General features: G+C 39.6%; 2 protein-coding genes across 2 annotated transcripts; one reads left to right on the top strand and one right to left on the bottom strand.

Moving 5' to 3' along the window:
* Positions 1 to 415: 415 nt before the first annotated feature.
* On the bottom strand, positions 416 to 6,802 carry LOC308083834 (chymotrypsin B-like; the record flags this gene model as incomplete). The annotated part of the gene is made up of 7 exons (XM_080426235.1): positions 416 to 577; positions 1,597 to 1,730; positions 2,889 to 3,069; positions 3,939 to 4,023; positions 4,379 to 4,458; positions 5,123 to 5,226; positions 6,751 to 6,802. 7 exons carry the CDS (start codon positions 6,800 to 6,802, stop codon positions 416 to 418), a joined length of 798 nt encoding a protein of 265 aa, XP_080282361.1.
* A 15,720-nt stretch (positions 6,803 to 22,522) lies between these two features.
* LOC308083425 (chemerin-like receptor 1) lies at positions 22,523 to 23,509 on the top strand (the record flags this gene model as incomplete). The annotated part of the gene is made up of 1 exon (XM_080425740.1): positions 22,523 to 23,509. The coding sequence occupies one exon, from the start codon at positions 22,523 to 22,525 to the stop codon at positions 23,507 to 23,509; it is 987 nt and encodes a 328-aa protein (XP_080281866.1).
* Positions 23,510 to 26,566: the final 3,057 nt, after the last annotated feature.

Raw genomic sequence — 26,566 nt, 5'->3', positions numbered from 1 at the left:
TTGTGTGAAATTTTGATAAAATCTGAAGGACTAATATCAAAAAATGAGTTTTACATAAGTCGGCCTCCTGATGGCGCTATAAAAGGCAAAAATGCAGGTCAAAGGCTTTTCCTTGGCCTCTAGGGAGTGCGCATACAAAGTTTTACACAGATCGGTGCAGTTATAGGTAAAGACTTACCTATAACTTTTCCACAAGCTCTTATCTAGACACACAATGCAACCCAGCTTCTTGGGTAGCAAACAATACAAGCAACCAAGTTTGCCTAGGCCATAATCTGAGAATAATCAATACACAGCAGCACCAACTTCCTTTAAAGTGTTTATTGAACTTCAGCATATTAACATCCAGCTATAGGTCATGTTGTCAGGATGAGGCTGGGGTTGGTGGAAGGATAGGAAGTCTTGGTTGATCTCTTTAGTTGGCAGCCAGGATCTGGTCCACCCAGCCGCGGAGCTCGGTGACGCGGGCGTAGACGGCAGGCATGGTGGTGGAGCAGCGGCTGCTTCCCCAGGAGACGATACCGACCAGGGTCCACATGTTGTCCTTCTCACAGACCAGGGGACCACCGGAGTCACCCTGGAGACAGTCACAGCAAGACAGGAACGTTACAATTCATCAGTGGTGTAAAGTGACTATAAGTACATTTACTCAAGTACTGCACTTAAGTACACTTTTGAGGATTTTTTACTTTACTGGAGTATTTCCCATTTTCAATACTTTTACTTCCACCCCACTACATCTCAGAGGCAAATATTATACTTTTACTCCACTACAATTATTTGAAAACTTTAGTTACTTTGCAGATGTAAACATTATTATATTATAAAACACACATTAACTACTTTAGCCATATTCTATACATAGGCTATTTGAAAATAGCCGATCTACAGGCTCACAACGCTTCGCATCGCGACGTGTTGTGAGCTTGTAGATCTGCTGTTTTCAAACATTTCAGTACTTTTACTTTTGGTACATTAAAGGTAGGGTAAGTGATTTGCTTTGGTTAAAATAAGTGTTAAATAGCTCTATATTCTGATAGTACTCGTTGAAATAGAGTGTTTGTTCAGTAAAAGGAGTCTCCCATGTCTCTCCAGCTCTTTATTAAACAGAAAATGAATTTTCAGTGCTCTCTCCTGATTGGCTTAGATTTTGTCATCTAACTGAAAACGTACTATATTCTGTTTACTAAAGAGCTGGAGAAACCCCTGTGACCGAACAAACGCTCTGTGGCAATTATTACTATCAGAATATAGTACTTTAACCTTTTTAACCAAAAATTATACCAAAAAATATCACTTACCCTACCTTTAAGTATATTTTGATGCCAATACTTTTGCACTTTTACTCAAGTAACATTTTGAACACAGGCCTTTTACTTTTGGTATTGATACTTTTACTTAAGTAAAACAGTGTCAGTACTTTTTCCACCACTGCAATTCATACCAATTCTATAGCCACTGCTGAATGCCTGTTAAAACGTACTTGCTGAGGCTATTCTTTTGCACAAGCAAAACTATATAGGTTATGAATATAGAAATACAAAGATACACACATAACCATATACAAAGTGAAATGTGGGGAGCAGAGGATCTCACCATGCAGGAGGTAGCACCATCAGCTCCGGCGCAGATCATGACGTCAGAGATGTTGCTTCCCCAGGTCTTCTTGCACTGCTCTTTGGACAGGATGGGCAGAGCAGCCTGCTGCAGCTTGTTGGGGGTGTTGGGGGCTGGAGAGAGAGAGAGAGAGAGAGAGACAGAGAGAGAGAGAGAGAGAGAGAGAGAGAGAGAGAGAGAGAGAGACAGACAGACAGACAGAGAGAGAGAGAGAGAGAGAGAGAGAGAGAGAGAGAGAGAGAGAGAGTTTACTAATGACCTATTAAGAGCGGGGAAGCATCTGTGTCATTTTAGATTTGAGCTAAAAAATAATTATTTTATGCTTTAGCTATTCAAAAATAGCAGATATACAAGCTCATAGCGCGCCACTTCGTGCCGCGCTATGAGCTTTTAGATCTGCTATTTTTGAAATATTTTGAAAATGTGTGCAAATCTTTGAATATATACATTTTTTAAAGCGAAACTTTTAAACTAAAATCTTTGCTTCTGGGGGGTCCCTGGAACAACATATTTTGAGATGGGGGGGTCCGTGTCCAAATACATATAATTTTGGGGGTCCTTGACATGAAAATGTTTGAGCACCACTGATATAGAAACGCACGTTTTTCCATAAAACTGTTTTTTAGAAGACAAGAGGATTTAGAAGACATTTGTAGTATCGGCCTCAGGTCTTAACTCATTCACTGCCTCTGACGTAAAAAATATTTTTTTCCGATTACCAATACTGCCACTGACGTAACAAACGTAATAAAAAATAAAATAAAACACGAACCCAAGATATCATGATCTGAAGATTTGCTGCTCCATTCACTTATTGGTTAACTTATTACTTAAAAAGGCTGTATCTCGGCTCCATGTGTACTTTTTTTTTTAACTATGTATTTTTGACCGAGACATGTTATTTTCAAAGGCGTATAAAAGCGAACGGGAGGTCGCAATGACATTTTTACTTTTTTTCGCGGAAGCACAGTGAAACCCTCTGTGATTATCAACCATCAGGGGATGGATCATACTGGAGATAAATATTCTGTGACTACTTCAAAAGGTAAGAAAGTTCAAAAATCACTGGCAGTGGGTGCACGCAGCCAGAAATAAGTCTGGCAGTGAAAGAGTTAATGGGTTAAACAAACATCAAGAAAGTAAAGTAAAAACTAATTAACCCATGTTTAACAATTACATGATCCCATGTTTAACAATTGCATGTTTAATTAACTGCCCCCCCCCCCCCCCAGCTCTGCTAGGACAGCAGTGAGATTAGAGAGGGGTCTCACCATTGTAGCGGGTCAGGCCCCAGCCAGAGGTCACGCAGGTCATGCCAGGGGTGAAGACATCGGTGGACTGAGCCAGGCAGACGGGGGACACGTTGGTGCTCAGGCGAGCAGGGGTGGACAGCTTGATCAGGGAGATGTCGTTGTTGATGGTGCGAGGGTTCCAGGCGGGGTGGGTGAACACCTAGGGGACAGACAGGTGGGTGGAAGAGGGAGAAAGACAGAGGGGTTCATGTGAAGGAGTGAAGAAGCAATTATGGGAGATGCAAGTGTTTGTGCATGACAATATGAATATAGGATTCACTTGAGATACTGTATTGTACATGGGTTTGCCTCTGGCTATTTTATTGGAAACCAAGGTGAGCAGCCTCTTTACAGTAGCTTAGCTGCTCAACACTATTGACAAAATTAGCATCGGTCTATTAATATTAAACGTCAGTCTGTTAACAGTGTTAACTGTTAAGCAGTGGTGGAAAGTAACTAAGTACATTTACTTAAGTACTGTACTTAAGTAAAATGTTTAGGTATTTGTAATACTTTTACTTGTACTCCATTACATATATTCCAATTCAAATATTGCACTTTTACGCCACTACAATTATTTTACTTTAGTTACTAGTTACTTTGTAGATTTAGATTATCATTACAAAACATACATTAACCACTTCAGCCCTATATATTTTGGCCATTTGAAAATAGCCGATCTACAAGCTCACAATGTGTCGTGACGCAACGCATTGTGAGCTTGTAGATCTGCTATTTTCAAAAGATCTTAATACATTTGAAAATTTGAAATGGGACATCCTGCACAATGAGTACTTTTACTTTTGGTACTTTAAGTACAAGATACCAATAGGCTACTTTTGTTCTATTACTCAATTCAATTTTGAATTCTGGACTTTTACTTGTAACAGAGTATTTCTACATTGCAGTATTGATACTTTTTCCACCATTGTGTGTAAGTGTGTATACTGTAAGTGTTTTGACTAGCTAACTGGTTAGCTTATTGACTAGCCCATGGGTTAAATTAGCTTTAGTTAGTGTATGTGGCACCTTGGCAGGCGTAATGGTCTGGGTGTCCTCCGTGGTGGAGTAGGAGCCCTTATCGTGTTCTCCAACAATCACACGGTGGTAGGTCCTGAAATGAGATAGTATCAATGGACAAATCATTCATTTCTCTGTGTTAATTATGTCTTATAAGGTGTGATCTTATGTAAAATGTAATTTTATAAGATGTAATCTCATGAGAGAGTATTATCAGCATGCGATTTACAGTAGATGCAAATGTGTCATCTATGTATTATGCAGATAGAGACTATTATGCTGCTGTCAAGTGATTGTTATATTGATTCAATTCAATTCAATGCAATTCAATACAACTTTGTTTATCCACAAAGGCAATTTGATTGTGTGCGTGACTACAGACAGACAGGATACAGACATATAGACAGACAGTGTACAGTATATACGTGAGGAAGGACTCAGACACTGACCTGACATTGCAGTGAGCAGCAGTGACAACCCAGTTCTCATTGATCAGGGAACCTCCGCAGAAGTGGAAGCCGTTGGATTGCTGAGGTAGCATGGAGATGGAGGTGATTACATGTTGAGCTTAAAGGGATAGTTCACCCAAAAAATACTTTTTTTTAATCGACTAGTCACCCCACGGAGACTTGAATTCATGGATAGGCCTATTTATTTGTTTTTGTCATTATTGGCATTCCAAAGCCAATAATTTGATGACCAGGGGACTGGTAGGCAGCGGTTCCGGTAGGAGACACAAAGGAGACTCTTTGTGTCTCCTACCGGAACCGCTGCCGGGTATCAAATTAGAATGCGAAAAAAACTAAAAAATATCCATGAATTCAAGTCTCCATGGGGTGACTAATCGATAGGATTTCTTTTGGGGGGTGAACTATCCCTTTAAAAATACCTAGGTACAATGTGAAGTCTCTTCACCAACCATGACCACATTTCCAATTACAGTACATCTCAATATAAATTATGTGCAATAAAGTGATTTTTGTGGTGAGAATATACAGTAGTGCTGATGTTGAGTGTATTTCATTGGATTCATTGTGGCATTTCTGGTCTCGTGTCTATATCTAGACACAAAATGCAACTGTAACATCTTCTTGGGTAGCAAACATTACAAGCATTATACTGATATTAAAACCTTTGAAATCTAAACGGCTGAATTCTGATCTTGTCACAGGCAGGTACAGACAGTCACTCACCTGCAGGGACACCTGCCAGGGCCAGGAGTGTGGGACGGCCTCCTCACCGTTGACGATGCGGGCATAACCAGTCACCTGGGGGGTTACGGCGGGGGTACCGCAGCCTGGCAACGAGGAGAAAACCATTGTCACCAGTGGTGTAAAGTAACTAAGTACATTTACTCAAGTACTGCACTTAAGTACAATTTTGAGGTATTTTTACTTTACTGGAGTATTTCCAAGTTTCTGTACTTTTACTTCTACTCCAGTACATCTCAGAGGCAAATATTGTACTTTGGCTCCATTACAATTATTTGAAAACTTTAGTTACTAGTTACTTTGTAGATATACATTTTTAAAAACACACATTAACCACTTTAGCCCTGTTTTATACATAGGGTATTTGAAAAAAAGCAGATCTACAAGCTCACAACGCGTTGCATCGCGACACGTTGTGAGCTTGTAATTCTGCTATTTTCAAACATTCTAGTATTTTTACTTTTGATACCTTATACTTATATATGCTGCTATTTTTATATATTTGATACCTTACTTATATATAAGTATATTTTGATGCCAATACTTTTGTACTTTTACTCAAGTCAAATTTTGAACACAGTCCTTTTAACAGAGTCATTTTTATATTGCGGAATTGCTACTTTTAATTAAGTAAAATATGTGAGTATTTCATCCACCACTCTACCAAATATAATGTAATCCTCACGTCAAAATAAGTTAACTGTTCATCACCTTGAAATAGAATAACATTGGATTGGACCCATACCTCATATATAAAATCATTCCTCCTCTCCTCTTCCTAACCTCTTGAGCTATACTTTCAGCTGAATCATCCTAATTAAAGGTAGGGTATAAGTTTTCTTTGGTTAAAGTAAGTGTTAAATAACTCATTGCTATAGAGTGTTTGTTCAGTAACAGGAGTCTCCATGTCTCTCAAGCTCTTTATTAAAAGGAAAATGCATCTTCAGCTCCAATCTTATCTAATCAGGATAGAGAACTCAGTCAGGATAGAGATTAAACAAGTGAAATTGGAAGTGATGACACAAAGAAATGAGCAGACAAAATTAGAACTGGATCACTATCAAAATGAAGCTGATGAATAGGTACTCTCTCCTGATCGGCTGAAATGTTTCCACCAACCTGAAAATGTATTTTCTGTTTATTAAAGAGCTGGAGAGACAAGGAGACTCCTGTTACTGTTCAAACCCTCTATAGCAATGATTACTATCAGAATATAGTGCTTTAACCTTTTAACACGTTTTGTTTAAACCAAAGAATATCCCTTACCCTACCTTTAATCAAAATGTATTTGTGGGAGAAAGTACATCTTTGTGTGTAATCTTTTGTTTTACAAATGTTCATGTTCTGTAGAGAAAGACGCTACATTTAAAACGTCGTCACTGTAACAAAATCGTCCCTTTCCCCAAGCGGTGGGAGGGATTTTCGGAATAGTGGCCAATAGGCAAATCCTTCTTCTGACAGCTCTCAACATAGACCCTTTCAGTGTATAGTTGCATTGGCAAATATTTTCACAACTATTACACAATTAAATTGTGACAAAGTAGAGTCGTTTACTCCCTAAAGTGTTACTCTCCCTTTAAATGGCTGGACGAGGGCCAGGCTTCCCTTACCGTAAGCGGCGCTGACGAAAGCAAGGCAGGAGATGATCCAGAGGAAAGCCATTGTGACGATGTGACACTGAACTCTGAACTCGGGACCAGGGGGGGTCCATATTTATCCCCAAAAGCCTATCCATATCCACCAATCAGAGACCAGGCTTTGTCCACCTCAGCTGAACGTTGACGTTATTGGTGCAAAAACGTTCCATCTGCCTGCATCAGGTGTTTATCAGGCTAAAGCAAGCTGCCAGTTCTCAGGCCTGAACTGAACCGCTTGGATAAATATAGCACACACTGAAAATGACATGTTTACTTTCCCCCTGTTTGGAAACCTTCTTTGTATGAGCGGAAAACTTGAGTGCAATTTCAAAAACATTTTAAAATGATTTAGCTACAGTATGCGTCCTATACTGTATGTGTCCTATGTCTAAGTATTTGTCCTACGACGTGTACGTCGAAGTATTATGTCTTTTACAGCTTTTATCCATATCCAGACAGAATTATGTTCATTATGTTACATCCATGATGCACACAATTACATAATATTTTAACGACTTTAGACAAAGTCAATGACTACAGATGGAAATGAGCTTACTGCTAAATACCTGCTGTACCCAGGTTTTTTTTTTAAACTTAACTCAAATCAAATTCTATTCATAGAGCACATTTCAAATGACCGAAGCCAACCAAAGTGCTATACAACACAGCAGGAGAAACAACATTGACACAATAAGATACACAACAAATACATGCAGCAATTGAACAACAAGTTAAATATGCACAGCAGAAAACAGTGAGGTGGAGTCTATACGGTCTTGGAGTATCAGATTAGCTGTGCTCAAAAGCCATGAAGAAATATGTCTTCGATAACATTGTTAACGAATAACTGATGTGCACGCTGTACTTCATAAACTAAACTTTTCTGGAGCACAGACATATATAAAGAGTTAAACAGCGTTAAACTGGCTGGTGAATGGTGATAGAATAGACAGAAGTGTATCCATCAAAAGCAACATGTTTGGTACATCAGTGGTTCTCAAACTTTAAATCTCTGGAACCCCAATCTGCACTGTAAAGTCCATTTAACTCTGACAGTGTACAAATGGAACCAAATGGGCCCGTTACAGGCCCAAAAGGGTCCATTTGGTTAACTTTCATTGATTTAGCTGGGGACCCCCTGGAACTCCCCTTAAGGACCCCTGGGGGTCCCCGACCCCACTTTGAGAATCACTGCTGTAGAGCAGAACGTCTTCAAGTGAAGGAGAACCAAAAAAAAGCGGGAACACAGCTATGTCAAGATTTGTGTTGTCATAAATTATTTAGAATTGAACTATACTATACTATACATAATTTGACATAGTAAAATATTGTGTATTAATCTTAGGGTACATTTAACTCTGTACAAATCCTCTCTTACTCTTTTTAAATGGTAAAACATGGTAAATGGTACATTTATACATACTTTTCTCCAAAGCACTTTAACATGTGCATTACATTCATTAATTCACACGCATGGTGGAGGCAACCATGTAAGGCACCAAACCTGCTCACCGCACCGGGAGCAGTTAGGGGGTCAGTGTCTGCTCAGCGACACTTGGACATAAAGCCAGGAGGAACCGGGTACTTTCCGGTTCCAGGATGGCCTCTCTATCTCTTAATCCAGTTCTTACTGTGTGGGGAGATAACAGTGGTGTAAATAACAGCCTTCTCACAAAACAGTTTGTTAGAATCCTTTTTAGAAAAGTCCTTCTCATACATTTTCGAGTGAATAATTTCAAATGAATTCAATTCAAGTCAATTAAAGTAAGCAATGTTATGTGAAGATTAATAAATGTAATACTAGTAATAATGATAATAATAATAATAATAATACATACAATTTATATAGTGCTTTTCTGAGCCCTACTCAAAGTCGCTTTACAAAACAACCAACTAAAACAACTTTAATAGGAAAAACTAGTTAAAAGGTTGAAAGCTATAGAAGTAAAAGTAAAAATAAAAAAGGGGGGATTAGGATTAGGTAGGGAATGCAAGTCTAAGCTGCTTCATGTGAAAACACTGATGAAGACCAGCCATCTATACTATACATTGTTCACTGAATTAATAAATTAGATTACACGTGGATTAAGTATGTAATGTTTATACAAGAACAATGTATACTAAATGTGCATTATTTATTTCTTTCAGGGTGGGTTCCATCACCTGCTGCTGATGGTCACATAAGGTCAGTCACATATACCCTGAAGAAGACATACTTTGTCGAAACGTTAATGTCTTCAATGTCTTCAATAATAAATAAAACAGTTCTTGCATCGTGACTACGAGCTGTGCGACCTCTTTTCTTTGAAACACATAAGGTCAGCCGCCCTGACCTTATGTGACCGCCCCCTCCACCCCCCCCCCCCCCATGTCCAAAATGTGCCTGGGAAAATGTCCACTGTTACCAGGTGGACATTGTCACTGTATGACACATCCACATTAACCCATTCACATTTGTGCAAATCTTTGAATATATGTTTGAAAGCAAACATTTGTAACTCTAATCTCTGCTTCTGGAGGATTCTACAAATGACTTCTAAATCCTAACCGGTTTCTGAAAAACAATATGTTTCTATATCAGTGGTTCTCAAACTTTTTCATGTCAAGGACCACCCAAAATGATATGTATTTGTCCGCCAACCCCCATCTCAAAATATGTTGTTCCAGGGACCCCCCAGAAGCAAAGATTTGAATAAAAAAAATTTGCTTTGGAAAAATACATACATTAAAAGATTTGCACAAATTTTCACAATTTTTCCCAAAATATCAGATCTACAAGCTCATAGTGCGGCACTCGGTGCCGCGCTATGCGCTTGTAGATCTGATATTTTTTAATAGCCAAAGGTATCTAAAATGACAGATGCTTTCCCGGTTTGAATGGGTTAATACAGGTTAATAGTTAATAGATTATTGCTGGGGTATATAAAGGTTGAGGAGAGGAGCTGAGTGAAACTAAAGCTGTAAACATGGCCTTAATTCCTCTGGATCCTCTCCTGTCTCGCCTTCGTCGGCGCTGCCTATGGTTAGAGCTCATCCAGTCCTTCCACCATCGCTTTCAAGTTTTTGAAAATGCTTTCAAAGTTAGCTCATCTACAAGCTCACAACGTGCTGCCATGTTGTGAGCTTGTAGATCGTCTATTTTCAAGTGTGTGTGTGTGTGTGTGTGTGTGTGTGTGTGTGTGTGTGTGTGTGTGTGTGTGTGTGTGTGTGTGTGTGTGTGTGTGTGTGTGTGTGTGTGTGTGTGTGTGTGTGGCTATGTGGCTGTGGCTCTCCTGCCATCACTCCAGTAATCACTGGGTACTCCCGTATTGCCAACGGTGAGTAGGCTGTGCCCCACTCTTGGGCCTGGCAGGTCTCTAAAATCTACGCAGTGATATTAGTCTGGCCATGTCAGGCTAGGTCCAACGTCCAGATCATGAAGGTTGGGCAGGCACAGTAGTAAGACATAAATGAACACACAACAAGCTTGAGTCATAACATATTAGATAACTTAATCTAATGTTCGGAATTCGCCAATCATGGAAAATCACTTGACTATATAGATAATGCGTACCAATTTGCGTGATGTTTGGACAAAATTTGTAGGAGTAATATAACATTTTTTGGGGGGGAAATTGGCCTCCTGGTGGCGCTGTAATAGGGAAATGTTAAAAGGGTGGCATTTTTTCTTCAATGAAGTGTGAATGTGTGTGCAAAGTTTCACCGCAATCGGACACTGCGTTCATGATTTGCTGCATTTTATTCAAAACGGGCCACTCCTAGCCAATCAGGATGGAATATGAAAAATCTAACAGATCCGAGATATGTACCCATTTGCGTGAAATTTGGAGAAATATATATATATATATATATTTTTTTTTTTACATAAGTCGGCCTCCTGGTGGTGCTATAAAAGGCAGAAAAAAAAAATGTGGGGGCAAAGGTTTTTCCTTGGCCTCTAGGGAGTGCACATTCAAAGTTTTACACAGATCGGTGCAGTTATAGGTAAAACGCGAATCGGCCTGTTATAGTGCCACCATGAGGCTGATTTGAAAAATTACTGAGAAAAGTAAGTAAACCTACTGAGAAAGTGCATTCCTGATTTGAAGCATTCATGATTTGAGGCATTTTTAAAATGCTTTCAAAGGGATTTGAGGCATTTTCTTCAAAACGGACCAATCTTGCAAACCTTGGAAGCCAATCTTAGCCAATCAGGATGGAATATGAAAAATCAGAAAGACCCTTTTTGTTTAATGACTATAGAGATACTGTGTACCAATTTGCGTGATGTTTGGACCAAATCTACTGTACTGTTTCGCAAAAATCGCCCTCCTGGTGGCGCTATAACAGGCCCAGGTGAAAAATTTGGACCAGAGATTCTGCTGTGGCATCCAGGGAGTGTGTGTGCACAGTTTCGCTGCCATCGAGCAAACGGTGCCGGAAGGACAGAAGGACATGAGTGTCAAACAGCTTTTTGATATTCCATTCTGTTTGTCTGCAATTGGCTCCCACAATTTGTGTAAGGACTCAGAGCATATTTTATTGTATTTTTACAAAATCGTATCAATCCCAAATTGGAGTCCTCTATAGGTCACAGCTCCAAAAACACTTCTTCTGACCATAGCTGGTGCCGCAAGTGTCAAAAGTTGAACCGTATATATAGTATGTCGTGGAAACACTATTTCAAACCTGCAGCTTCATCTGGTCCCGTCAGCTGCAACCCACGACTTACACAGCCCTGGGTAAGCCACTGGCGGACATATGCACTCTACGGAGCTCTTGTTTACACATGAACACAGAAATATATCAAAGAATACAGAAGCTAAACACATTTACACATATTGTGCACACAAAATCTAGTCCCTCCATATACCACCCACATCACTAACCAGTTTTGCATTCGATGCTGCTCATCCAGAGTCATAGCCTGTCAGTCAGTCAGAAGTGAGATAAAAAAAACTCCCTCATTTGTGATTTGTTGACCGTAGTGGCACATGTTTTTGATGAAGCAAAGGTACCAGATGAATATGAACCAAGTAAAACAATGCATTGCACGTCTATATAAAAAACTATGTAATAAAATTTGTATAATACTTTATCTGTATTGCATATTTCATAGATAAATCCAGCCCAACTTGCTTCACATTAAAATGGCAAAAATAAAATAAAAAATAAGTTGGCAAATAGAGACATAACTAAACAGTACAGTTTAACCTAAAAGAACAAGACAACCGTATGGGGGGGTAAAATAAATTAATAAGATGAATACAAAATAAATATAGAATAAAAGCATAAGACATGAACATATAAAAAAAAACAATAAAGGTGATTCGGATTGTGATTCTTTATGTACTTAGTTGCTGAACTCTCTATCATTTGGCTAAATAAAGAACTGTGTCCGTGTTGAGTACATGCACGTGAGAGAGCAAAAGAGAGGCAGGGGTTTGCATAAGTTAGCACAATTGTAATCTGTCCTTATGAATTATTTCAAGGTTGTGTCAGATAATTGTTTCAACCGTAAAAGACAATAGATCGTTTGAAGTTAAACAACTTGTATGAAAGTCAGGGGCGGCCTTAATGATCTGGGGGCCCGTTTCAAGAGCTCATATGGGGCCCCCATATGCACCCCCCCCACTTCCAGTTCTGTCTGCTCATTTCTTTGTGTCATCACTTCCAATTTCACTTGTTTATCCTGTATCCTGTAAGAGTTCTATCTCCTGATTGGATTCAAGATTGGATTGGCATCCCGTCTTGAAAAAGTATATTTTCTGTTTACAAAAGAGCTGGAGAGACAGTTACACTGTTACTGAACTAACACTCTTTTTAACCAAAAGAAAGTTGTGTTATGACGCAAATAATAACTTATTAAAGTGGAGTCAGTTAATCATATTTCCCCACACACATTATTTGTGTGTGTGTGTGTGTGTGTGTGTGTGTCTGTGTGTGTGTGTGTGTGTGTGTGTGTGTGCGCGTGCGTGCGTGCGTGCGTGCGTGCGTGCGTGCGTGTGTGCGTGCATGTGTGTGCGTTTACTTACTTATGGTGTGGCGTTAAAGGCAGAGGGTGACTTAAATCAATGCCAATATTATTTTGTATTTGTATAACATTACGTGTGCTTAAAACTTATGGTTTGTGTTTGTACTTTGCAAGTTGAACCTGTTAACACCTTTTCTATTAACATTTGTGAACAGATAAATGACAAATGCAAACATGCAACACAGGCAGATCTCTGACAGGAGATACCTTCAAGAACCTTGATGTTTTTTTGGTAGGTCATTCCACATTTTGGTGGCAGCATAGTAGAATGCATTTTTACCCATTTTGTCATCGAGTTTTGGGGGGATGATCTCCCATGGTGTTGTGCCCATGGGCATCACTCACAGAGAAGATATTTTAGTTTGACAGGTATCTGGGCATTGATCCACTGAGTATCTTAAAGACCAGAGCCATTGAGAGATGTTGCAATCTGTCTTCTACTTTGAGCCAGCCCTCCATAGAATCCTGTTTTCTCATGCAATAAAGTTCTTTTGAATATACAGGTTATCAAATTTATATACAAGTCTATATCAAATGCATTTCAGCGTTATGAGGTATCTGTTACCAAATCTGAGGGAGGGGAAAAAAGTTTTTCCTTTTTTGGTCTATGGTAGTGGAATGACCTGCAGACCAAAAAGGAAAATGAAACCTCGCTAATTCCTCTGAGAAGTTTTAAAAGGTTCACCGTGAATGTACATACAGGCACTTGTTCCTGTGTGGACGTGTAGCCCTGTTCAGGGTTAATTTTATTATTTGAATGCTCTTACCTTGGGGTTTTAGCTTTCAATTTTAATTCTGGTTGCTAATTTAATTGGCTAGTTTAGTTAGCTTTTATTTTCTATACTTGATATTGTACAAATGTTTGATCACTGTCCTTGGAGCTTTATAGGTATTTGTTGGGATGTCTTATTATCTTTTGTACTGTATTTATATTGTTTGTTACGCATAGCTGTGTCATTTTTAATCTGCCTCATGGCCAGTTCACATTTGTAAAAGAGCCTCTGTCAGTGTGGATGTTTACATCCACTATATTGCATACAGGCTTTATACATGTTTATACAAGCCTAATGAAGTACATTTCAAGCACCATGAAGATGCATTTACAGTTCCAGGAACTTTCCAGTAAAAAGTGTTACTTTAGTTACTCCACAGACACAATACAATACCAGAGGTTATAACAAGAAGCAACTGTCCAAGCTGCAAGCTCACAATGGGTTGCATTGGGTGCTTTGTGAAAAAAACATATTGATAGTTATAGGACTAGGAACCAAATGGACCCTTACGGGTCTGTAACTCTCAGAGTTATGCGTCTGTGGCCTAATCAATGTATACCAAATGGAGGTTGGGGGGGGGGGGGGGGGGTGAACCATTGCCTCACACTGTAGCTTTTGTTTTTGAACAATGAGGAATAGATGGTGACAGACAGACAGTAGACCCAAGAGAACACAACCTACCTGTATACAGTATGTGGTGAGTGAGTTGTGCTTCTCAGATCATTATCTACAACAGGTTTGTCTGCGGCTTGGGGGAGACAGTACAGTACAGTACAGTACAGTACAGTACAGTACATCATTGTACAAAGCACAATGATGACGTAACAGTACAACAGCATTCTGCAACTCCCTGTGGGGCCCCTACCACTGTTTTACTACCCTATAGGGCAGTAGTTCAGGACCCCTAAAATGATATGTATTTGGCTGTGAAGCCCCTGGCTGCAAACTATAAAATATGGTCCCCACGAACCCCTGGGGGTCTCCAGAACCCCACTTTGAGCACTATTGTCCTATAGGGAAGTAAATGGCATTCACCTATAGGGCCGGTCTAATCAAGGGCCAAGCATGCCATGTGAATGTCATTAACTTCACGGTAGGACAGAAGACATGAAGCAGAAAATACAGTAGTGCCAGAGGTTTATTAAAACAGGGTACATCTAGTGCTGGCATTCTTACCGTTTACGCTGATATGTTGCGTGCTGTAGACGCCATGACGAGGATGTAAACAAAGGGTGCGTGCGCGATGGTGGAGGGTCCCGATTATCGCCTGGAACAATAATATTTCTAACGCGATCCGCCATTGCAGAGTGAACGCCCATCGAAAATGGCTCGTTTCCACCACGTTAAAAATAAATATAGGTATGAAGCTTTTTCTCAAGGAGTTATAATAGGAGTGGACGAGAGGTAGGTTTTTTGGCACGGATCCACATCCAGCCTTTCCATTTTAGAGAGACTCCGTGGACCATCCCAAAGTTGCGTTAGGGCGCCCTGTGTGAGGGCACTCAACGGGTGTATTTTCGAAACCGAAGATTCTCGGTTTTGTCACTCTTAATGTGCTAATCAGAGTTCTCCACACTGTGTGCTCTACAGTAGAATGAAACACAGAGGACGCTATTTAGACAATCCATGTAGCAGGGCACACATGCTTCGAGGAGGGTGAGTCCAGCTCCAATTTTATTAGATAACCTAAACCTAGTGTTTTCTGGGCACAAAGTAAGGCACACGGAGCAGCAGGGACATTTTGTTCCATATTGACATGTAGAGTTCCTTCAATTGAAAGATCTTTTATATCACTTTTTACAATTATATAGACATTTTAAGCTCTGTGATTGGCCAGTATAGTCAGGAAGCTTGCCTTCTCCAAAATGGCGCCCGAGATACAGACGCCTCAGAGCCGGAGGAGGCGTCTACCTTTATGTATATTATCAACCGTTCCAGACCACGACTGGAGCAGCATCAAAATACAGACAGGAGATCCCCCACACGGGGACCTTTTAAACAAGCAACACACAGAAGCGTATAACTGTATATTTACTTGTGGCGACGAAAGAACAACCCTGTGTTCTCCGTCATGGTGATTTCAGAGCAAATTCGACTATGTTAGCAGGCCCGTGGCCTTCAGGGAATTCACGGCTAATTTTTAGTCTAAGTCTGGTCACCATCTGTAAGTCCTTTAATAACTCGATCCTCTACCATAATACCCAGTCCCCGACTTAAGACAAACTATGGACCTGAGGATAACACGGTTATAAGAAAGGCAGAAGGCAGAGGGGCCCCCTAAACTTACTGGCCAGCTTCAACGGAAAACATCAACTTGACCTTCACTCAGTCAAGCGTCCCCACTGAAACAACCTATCTTACTCCTCTGACTAGAGAAATGCACTGAAGCTCATATGTTATACCAACCCATTACATCCCCATGGCCTGCCACTCAGAACTTCACTCCCTCTTAAGTCCAGTCACATATAGGGTTAATGAGCCGACACATGCAAACCATATCACTCTTTACGCCACCATGCCAACCCTCAGTACAACATCATAGCACACCACTATTGCAAAAACAACTCAATTCTCACAATTCATTGCATACTAAACATTGCACTACCAAAAACATTCATTAACACATTACTCCCAAAAGCTCTGCATCAAAACGTTGGCATCAAACTTCGCATCAGTTACAAATCTCTACCTGTATGGGGTGTGTATCGAATGTGTGTGTGTGTGCCGTGGTGTGGAATTCTCATACTCACCGAGGGCGTGATGGTGTCCTTCAAAAGAAACCCCTAGTCTATTTATCTTTATAACACTAACTCAGAAAATGAGGCTTTTTGGAAGATTAAAAGCTTCCCTTTATTTGCTCAGTTCATAGTGGGATTACAGATGTGTATTTAACAATACAAAATACAAATACAAAATACCAATAGAAACGAAATCTAGTAATGTTTCATGTCTGTCTGGTCAGATTACAAATGCCTTAATTTAGGCTTGTCCTAAACTAATTTATAATTTAGATTAAAAAGAGGAGGTTCCATTTAGATCTCATTCAGCCTGAAATACAGGCTAGTCTAAATTTGGTAATTCCAAAAATGTACAAATACTAAATACTACCAAGATGGTAGACTGGCTGTTTGAGAGAGCATTTGTACCAGATAGCAAGTGTAGACCGATGAATTGGCTCAAATAGTCAGTCAGTCAATCAGTCGTCTTTTTTACTATTCTAAAAGCCTGCATCTTATGCCATTATACTTCCCACAGTAATGTACTGCTTCTCGTATGGTCTACGGAAGATGTGGGCTTATAACCCCTTTTATGTGACTGCACAGGTATCCAACCACAAGCTCTCATAGATTCAATCAGCCAACCGTCCTCCCTAAAGTAGCACCAAATAGGCTTAATCTCAAAATAGAGAAATTTACCCTTTTTAAATTTAAGTATTGTTTTACCTTCTTAATTTAAGTAATTTTTTACCTTCCTCCATGTGGCGCCATGACTGCTTAACATCTGAGCAAGGTGCAAGAGAAGAAGCCCCAAAAACCTAAGAGCCCAAGGGGCCCAAAGGGCCCCCAACAGCCGTCCGTGTCCAAAACCTCCCAAGTCTCCCTCAGCCTCTGTCTCCCCAGCCTCTGCCGTGGTGCTCTTGTGAGCGCCCCTTTATACGGTAGTACGGTCTAAAGGAAGCTCTCCAGACATCAGTGTGTGTATGTGTGTGCACGTAGGTGTGCACGTAGGTGACTTTTCGAAAGTTAAGAAAGTCAGTGTGTGTGTATTTGCGTGCACATAGGCGTGCATGCCTATTCTTAGAAGTCAGACGCTATAGGTGATTCTCAGAAGTCAGTGTGTCTGTATGTGGGTCTATGTGTGATTTGTCCAACAGCTACCCACACACACAAAAAACGCTTACTTTGCACCTTGCACGACATTATCAGCATGGCCATATATGGGCATACTGAGCGGTTAAATGTCCCCCAAAATGTGTCTTATACCTGAGCATAATTCAGTAAATGCAATTATACTGCATATTATCAGCGCTTATATATGATTAAACTAAATCATTAATAACATCAGATGATTTACACTTGCATTTGCATGTAACATTTGGTTAAAACTATCAAATCTTGGGTACTCTTTGACCTCACTGATCAGCCATAGATGCAGGCTGTATGTCACGTACGCCGCGAGTGCAGCTCACATACAGGAAATGCACATAAAGGAAATGCAGGCCTCTGCCTGCTGCAAGCCTTCGAGTGCACCTCAGCAGTCATTTCAACCAGTCAATATCATATTCTTTCTTTAGGCAAATCAAGTGATAACATAATTTAAAGCCTATATCCTAAAATGAGCTGTTCAACATAAATTACGTTCTAATACATTTCCAGATGTTCAACAATATGTTTCCAGAACGCACATTTTCCTAGATTTTTAGTATGTTATTTAGCATGCCCAACTTTACCAGATTCCAGTGAAAAACCTTTTGTATCAATTTCTTTGGGGTTAAACCATATATTGACTAAACATTTGTAAACAAGTTGTGTATGTTAATATTTATGTATTGTATTTATTACACAATCATTTCACAACACAATAATTTCAGTTATGAAAAAAGTGTTGTTGAGAGCAAAATGAACGGCCCAAGGTAAGGGTAATGCTTTACAAAGTTGTAAGAGGAATCCTCTCATCTGACCATCTTGTCAGCATCTGATAGCCTAGTGAAAGTAAATCACATTCGCTCTGGTCAAACCCCATTCAGCAGTTAATTCATTCTGCAGTTTTAGTGGCCTTGTAAAATAAAACCAGCAGAATAAACAAACTACAATATGTCTTACCATTCGTCAGTAGAGTTGCAGCTTAATTCCATACATTGAATTTATTAGATACATACACAGCCACAGAAAACACAATGCATTTTCGTCTAGGGTTTTCAGTGCTTTTTGTGTAGGATAGGCTACTCTTCCATAATTAATTGCACGACTTTGAATCAGCTTTTTTAACTAAACGTTCTGGCAGAAAATGTGTATTTAGTCCACTTTTCCATGATATTCACTCGGACAACATTCTCTTTGTGATGGGATGACATTCATAGCAGTGCACATGCGCATGCACAAGAATGTGCGTGCATGTGCGTGCGCACGTGTGTTATAGGGGCACTCCCCCACTTCTTAAAGTAGCACTATACCACTGCTTATTGACTCTATACTCTTTTTAAATTATGTTTTAGTGTTAGGCATTAACAAGTGACATTTCTTTCATGAACATAAACAATTTTTAAAAGTTTATAGGAGCCCACCTCTTGCAAAAAATCAGGGGATGTCCCTATAGTGCAGATATGATATTGTTAAGACTGTTATAGAAAGAAAGAAAAACTTGTGGGCTGCAAAAATAAATTTCCTTTAGATTATAATCAGTACAGAAACTGCACATGCCACCGCCGGACACGCAGTGTCATTTTTGCCATCACACCACACCCACCACATAAAAATTAGCTTTCAGTAAAGGGAAGTAAACCACTTACTTATACATATGTACCCACATCCTGTATCTACCCACATAGCACCCCTTACTCATCAACTGGCACACGACACTTTGCATATTAAGACTGCACACACAAACATAGTGGCACTGCTTAAACAAATATAAAAACACTTTTAACACAATACATTATCATAATGTAATAATGTATAAAGTGCTGGGTGCATAAGACTAAAATCCAAGTTAAAACACATACTACGCCACATTTGATTTGAAGATGAAACATTCAATGTGATAATTAAAAGGCCTGGTGTCAGTTTATCTATAGAACTTTAAACTTTAAAGGGGCTGAGTACTCCATGCAATATGGGCCCTTTAGCTCTGTGGGGAGAGATCTCTGACTAATTCCCCCTACCCCCATGGCCATGAAGGCCCCATTATGTTCTTATAGACCCCTGATCTGTCTGGATGGGGCCCCTCTATCATATGACATAATAAATACCACTTGACTGTATGCTCTTTTTAATATGTTTTAGTATTAGGCCTTAACTGAGAAAAGTGTGATTACTTTCAGGAACTGAAACAACTTTGAACAGTTATTACAGTATATTATGATAAGCCTACTGTATCATCACCATTTTTTAAGAAATAAAAACTTGTATGGGCTACAAAATGTACATTTTCATTAGATTATAATGAGTATAGAAACTGCGCACATGCTAAATAGAGCACCGCCGGACATGAAGGCAAGTGGCATCACACCACACCCGCCACATAAAAATACGTGTTCAGTAAAAGGAAGTAAACCACTTCATGTCCGGTGGTGCGAACATATGACTCACATCTACCCACATATCCACATACATACATATCTACAAATATAGCACCCCTTACACCTCAATATTTACACACTGGCACACGAGACTTTTCATATTAACACATAGGGTACATGTATATCCATGTAAATACATATTTATAGATACCCGTCCCACACGCACATACACATGGATAATATTTATAAGTAGCACCTTCAAGCACCTCAAAGTGTGCTATGATTCATGTACTTTGCTATTTGTCTTTACCTTTTAGTCACTATTGTTGCTACTTGTAATCATGTCTTTGTTATTGCTGCTACAATGCTGAGGAGACGAAACAGAATAATTACATTCTTGTATTCCCGTGTATAAGATGTAAAAATAAGAAATCCTGAATTCTGAATCTTGAACATATCTCATCTTTAAGACCCATCTGAAATGGCTCATGGCAAACCAGAACAGTGATCGTTTCTGCACAGTAAAATTCTCAGTGTTCATTTAATTTTTTGGAGTGAAATGAACAAACAAACAAACAAACAAATAAATACATCCTTGAGTGGATAAAGGCATGGACAGACTTTGCATGTGAGTGGGTCACAGTGAAACATTTCTGGTGATGTTTTTGTGGTCAAGGATGACTTTCAGAGGTTTATCATGCGGTTCCCAAAGGTTGAATGATAGTCAAACCTTATACCAAGATGTGTGACTACGGTGGAGAGGGAAATGTTCTGCTCAGAGAATGGGAAGTGGGTTCTAGGACAATGCAACTGTAAACTGTCCATATGATCTATTTTAAGGTTGTGTCCAGTAATGGAAGAAGTACTAAAATGTTTTACTTAAGTAAAAGTATCAATACTGCAATGTAGAAATACTATTTTACAAGAAAAAGTACCAGTATTCAAGAATTACTTGAGTAAAAGTGCAACAGTATTGGCATCAAAATGTACTTAAAGTACCAAAAGTAAAAGTACTCATTAAACAGAGTGTCCCATTTAAAATTTTCAAACGTATAAAGATCATTTGAAAATAGCAGATCCACAAGCTCACAATGAGTCTTATCACAACGCACTGTGAGCTTGTAGATCGGCTATTTATACCGAAAAGTATATAAGGCTGTGATTAATGTATGTTTTGTAATAATAATCAAAACACAAAGAAGTAAAGTTTTCAAATAATTGTTGTGGAGTAAAAGTATAACATTTGCCTCTGAGATGTTGTAGAGTAGAAGTAAAAACATTTGAAAATGGAAATACTCCAGTGAAGTAAAAATATCTCAAAATTGTACAGTACTTGAGTACATGTACTTAGTTACTTTCCACAGCTTGTGTCAGATCATTTTTTCAACCGTAAAAGACATAATTAGATCGTTTGAGGTTAAAGCAACTTCTATGAAAGTGCTGCAAGCATCCGCCTCAACAAAGATGAACTGCATGGCTGGCGTGACGTCACACGTTTCAAAACCTTCAGACGACATCTGAGATCCTCACTGTTCACTGAGTAGAGGTTTGAACAGGTTCTCTGGCTGCCATTCCTTCATTCCCAGAGGTAGGCTATCTTTACTCTTTTTCTTCTTCTTTTTTTTTTTAAATCTATAAATTATTAAAGGTAGTGTAAGTGATATTTTATGATATTCTGATCATCATTGAGAGTATCTTTGTTCAATAACGGGGTCTACCCGTCTCTCCTGCTTTTTAATAAATTGAAAATACATTTCAGGTGGGCTGTCTACTTAAAGCCTCAAAATGTAACTTTTTTATGAATAAAATGATTTTTATTCCAAATATTAATACAATATAACTTATACAATTGGACTGGTTGTATTTTGTCTCCCTGCTTTTCTATTGGGACATTTAGTGTGTGTCAAAGAGACAAAGAGTCTCACCTAGACACAGCCAGGTTCAAATCTGGGGTAGAGGAGGAAAGTTACATAGTTCTGCTTTAATCCAACCAATCAGGAGAGAGTACCCATGTATCAGCTTCAATGTTATAGTGTTCCAGTTCCAGTTTTGTCTGCTCATTTGTTTGTGTCATCACTTCCAATTTCACTTGTTTATCCTGTATTAGTTATTTCTCCTGATTGGATAAAATTGGTTATACCGACCTGAAAATGTATTTTCTGTTGCTGGAGAGACCGTGTTACTGAGCAAACACTCTGTAGCAATGATTACTCAGAATATGGAGCTATATAACAATTATTTGAATTATACATAATAATTTTACTTACTGCACCCACTTTCAGAAATAGACAAGTAGGTAGAGCACTGGTGTGATAAAACACAGCATGCAGTGGTGGAAGGAGTAGCTACTCAGATTTTCTACACAAGTAAAAGTAGCTATACCACAATATAAGAGTACTATTTTTACAAAAAGCCCTACATTAAAATGTTTACTTGCAAAATATTGGCTTCAAAATATACTTACATTCCCGAAAAGAAATGTATTAATCATGCAGAATGGTGCATTTCACGATCATATTATTGGATTGTAATTAGCAATGTATTCATGTGTTTATCACTTTAATGTTGCAGGTATGGCTCTGTAAAATAATTTTAATTAGGGATGGGGGGAATAGAAATATTAATAATCATACTGGTAGAGTACTTGAGTTAAATGCACTTAGTTTCCTTTCACCACTGAGCATGTACCTTTGTTTAGCCATTTCAGGTTTGAGGACAATAATGGAGAGTACGACCACAACTGCTGACATTGTGACCAATCTGTCTGATGGAAGTGGTTCTTTCTGGGAGGATGAGTATGATGACTACAAGGATGACCATGCAGCACTCAGACAGGCCCTCAACATCTTGTCCCTCATAGTTTATAGCCTGGTCTTTGTGTTTGGCGTGTTGGGGAACGGAGTCGTCATCTGGTTGATGGGCTTCAAAATGAAGAAAACCATCAACAAGGTTTGGTTCCTCAACCTCGCTGTGGCCGCCTTCCTCTCCACAGCCTTCCTGCCGCTGAGCGTGGCATACACGGCCATGGACTTCCACTGGCCTTTTGGCAAGTTCATGTGCAAACTGAACAGTATGGTTAATTACCTGAACATGTTTGCCAGCGTCTACATTCTGGTGGCCATCAGCGTCAACAGATGTGTTTCTGTGGTGTGTCCAGTGTGGGCCCAGAACCACAGCAGCTTGTGGAAGGTGTCCTGCGTGTGTCTGGGTGTCTGGGTGCTGGCCCTGGTTCTCAGCTCCCCTTACTTCATCTTTCGGGACACGGGGCCGTCCTTCCACAACGAGGACATCATCAACTGCTTCAACAACTTTGCGTTTTCCGATGACTACGAATCACCCGCCGTGCTTCAGCTGAGGCAGTTTCGTCACCAGGCCATGACCATCTATCGCTTCCTCCTGGGATTCGTGGTCCCTTTCACCATCATCGTCTCCTGCAACGCCGTCATCATCCACCAGATCAGGAGGAATCACTCGCTGGCCAGCCACTCGGGTCGTTCCTTCAAAATCATAGCAGCTGTTATCACAGCGTTTTTCCTCTGCTGGTCGCCCTATCACATCATGGCTCTCATCGAGATGGTCAATCACATGGCCACCGAGTTCAGCGAAACTCTGGATCACGTGACCACCATCGGCGTTCCCATAGTCATCATCCTGGCGTTCCTCAACAGCTGCCTCATCCCGCTCCTACTGCTACCTAAACTACTTTGAACAGTTATTACAGTATATTATTATTATTAAGCCTGCTATATCATCAAAATTTTTCAAGAAATAATATCTTGTTTGGGCTACAAAATGTAAATTTTTATTAGATTATAATGAGTATAGAAACTGTGCACATGCTAAATATAGCACCGCCAGACATGAAGTGGCATCACACCACACACACCTCATCAAAATAAGCTTTCAGGAAAGGGAAGTAAACCACTTGCAATTAGGAACATATCTACGCACATACATCTACCCACATATCTACATACATATACATATCTACAAATGTAGCACCCCTTACACATCTACCTCAATATTTACACACTGGCACATGACACTTTGCATATTAAGACTGAGCACACAAACATACTGTATGCACACAGTTTACTGTATATCCATGTAAATACATATTTATAGATACCCGTCCCATACGCACATACACATGGTTAATATTTATAAGTAGCACCTTCAAGCACCTCAAAGTGTGCTATGATTCATGTACATACTTTGCTATTTGTCTTTACCTTTTACTAACTATTGTTGCTACTCTTAATCATGTGTTTGTTATTGCTGCTACAATGCTGAGGAGACGAAACAGAATAATTACATTATTGCATTTACGTGTATAAGATGTAAAAAAAACTAGAAAAAGTGCTCCTCGGAGCACAAGTCTCCGCCAGGTCAGGTAGGTTATTATGGCCTCCTGGTGATGCTATAACAGGCCAATGTGAAAAGGGTGGCATTTCTTCTTAGGCCAAGTGGGAATGTACGTGCAAAATTTCACAGAAATCGCACACTGCGTTCATGATTTGAGGAATTTTGTTCAAAACGGACCTATCCTGCAAACTTTGGAAGCCAATGTTAGCCAAGTAGGATGGAATATGTAATATCGGACACATCCGTCTTGATCACATGACTATAGAGATTTGCGTGATTTTTGGAAAGAATCTGAAGGAGTAATAGATATTGCTTGGGATGGCTCATGTAACTACATTTTAGAAAATAAATTAATACAATAAAATAAAGTAAAATAAAATATAAAAAAAATAAATACAATTAAATAAAGCTGAGAAACAGTCAAATAAACATATTCACTCGCTGTAGTTGTTACAACTATAAAATACAAAGTTAAGATTGGTTTAATAGCCATTTTACTCTCCGGATGGAGACATAATTGTACCTTAAAGGGTGTTTAATACAGGCAGGCAGGCAGGCAGGCAGGCAGGCAGGCAGGCAGGCAGACAGACAGACAGACAGACAGACAGACAGACAGACAGACAGACAGACAGACAGACAGACAGACAGACAGACAGACAGAGAGTGTATGATAATGACACTATCACAGTAGCTGTAGGGTGTGTAGTTCTCACAACCAACCACTAGGGAGCAGAGTTGACAAATCCTTTTTTCCCTATATCAGCATTCACACAATTTCAAAATGATGTGAAATGAATCATTTCACATCATTTTGAAATTGTGTGAAATCATTGTGTGAATCAATCATTTCAAATGATTGATCTAATCAGGGTGACACCAGATTTACACATATTGTGTTGTGTTCAAATAAAAAACCTCAACCACTGTTGAAAATCACGCCCAATGTCGATTAAGCAAAACAGTGAGGGACACAAAGTCATCATCTCATAAAAAAACTGACCCTTAATGTCTAAGAAAAGGATTTTAATTAATCCATTGGTTCTCAAAGTGGGGTCCGGGGACCCCCAGGTGTCCTTGGGGGGGTATGTATCAGGGGGTCCACAGTGAAATTAGTTAATAGCATCATTTTAACCACTTTAACCATATTGTATACTTTGGCTATTTAAAGATAGCAGATATACAAGCTCATAGCGTGTGGCTTTGTGCCGCACTGTGAGCTTGTATATCTGTTATTTTTTTTAAATGTTGAAAAATGTTTTAAAGCAAACATTTTTAACTCAAATCTTTGCTTCTGGAGGTCCCTGGCACAAAGCATTTTCAGATGTGGGTCCACGGCCAAATACATTTGGGGGTCCTTGTCCTGAAAAAGATTGAGAACCCCTGCTTTAATCCACTCAGAACAAAGAGCTTAGACACATTCCACCAGCTGCATGCAGGCCAAGGTCCGCAGAGCTCTGACCACAACAACATCCATTTACACTTTAGCCTGGATGTTACGCTCAGTCTAGATGCTTCTGTTTGACACAGTACATAACTCATAGGATGTTGTCCCACAAATTATTGTTTCAATTGGATATAATTATCTATGAATTAAAGCTTCAGTCCATAAGTTTTATGTCGTACCTGGGATTCAAAACCCTGGTGTCCCGTGTGGGAGACCAAAGGAGTAAAAGGACTTATTTTTTATCAATTACACGCCCCATGAAGCCTTGAATTCATGGAGATTGTTTTGTTTTTGTCACATTCCTAAACCAATAATCTGATGACGGGGTCATCGGTCAATAGAAGACTCAGTCTCCTAGAGACTCTTTGTCTCCTACTGGAGTCACCGGAGACTCTGTCGGTCATCATCAAATTATTGTCTTGGGAATGTGACAAAAACAAAACAATCTCCATGAATTCAAGCCTTCATGGGGCATGTAATTGATACTACTACTCCTTTAACATCTACCAGCGAATACAAGAATGCTCGCCCCAAAATACGTTCGCCTCGGGTCAAATCCGGCGACCTCGGAACGGTCGGACCCACCAGGTGTTTCTGGACACCAGAACCTACTTGACCTGCTTATATCGTTGCTGTCGGATAGAAACCTCTTATCTCCACATTCTAACTTTTTTTCTAACGATTTTTTCCCCGTAAATTAACGCCCTACTTGATCATACAACAGCGTCACACAAAAGCATCAAAAGTAGTAGATCTGCATGCTCGAAAGGCGGCGTGAAATGACACGCTTTGAGCTTGTAGATCTCCTACTTTGGCTATTATTTTTTTGGTTGTTGATACATCATCCGTACACTTGCTGATGTTGTCCATCACAACCTCTGTGTACTCCTGTAGGTCCGTCTGATGATTGTAGGTATAGCTGCTTCTCTGAAGATGTTCCAGTCTGTAGTTTCCAG

The sequence above is a fragment of the Gymnoscopelus braueri genome, assembly GCF_963280865.1.
Source record: "Gymnoscopelus braueri genome assembly, chromosome: 4".
Taxonomy (NCBI): Eukaryota; Metazoa; Chordata; class Actinopteri; order Myctophiformes; family Myctophidae; genus Gymnoscopelus; species Gymnoscopelus braueri.
The sequence above is the reverse complement of the archived record's forward strand: the minus strand, read 5'-3'. Positions and strand labels throughout refer to the sequence as shown.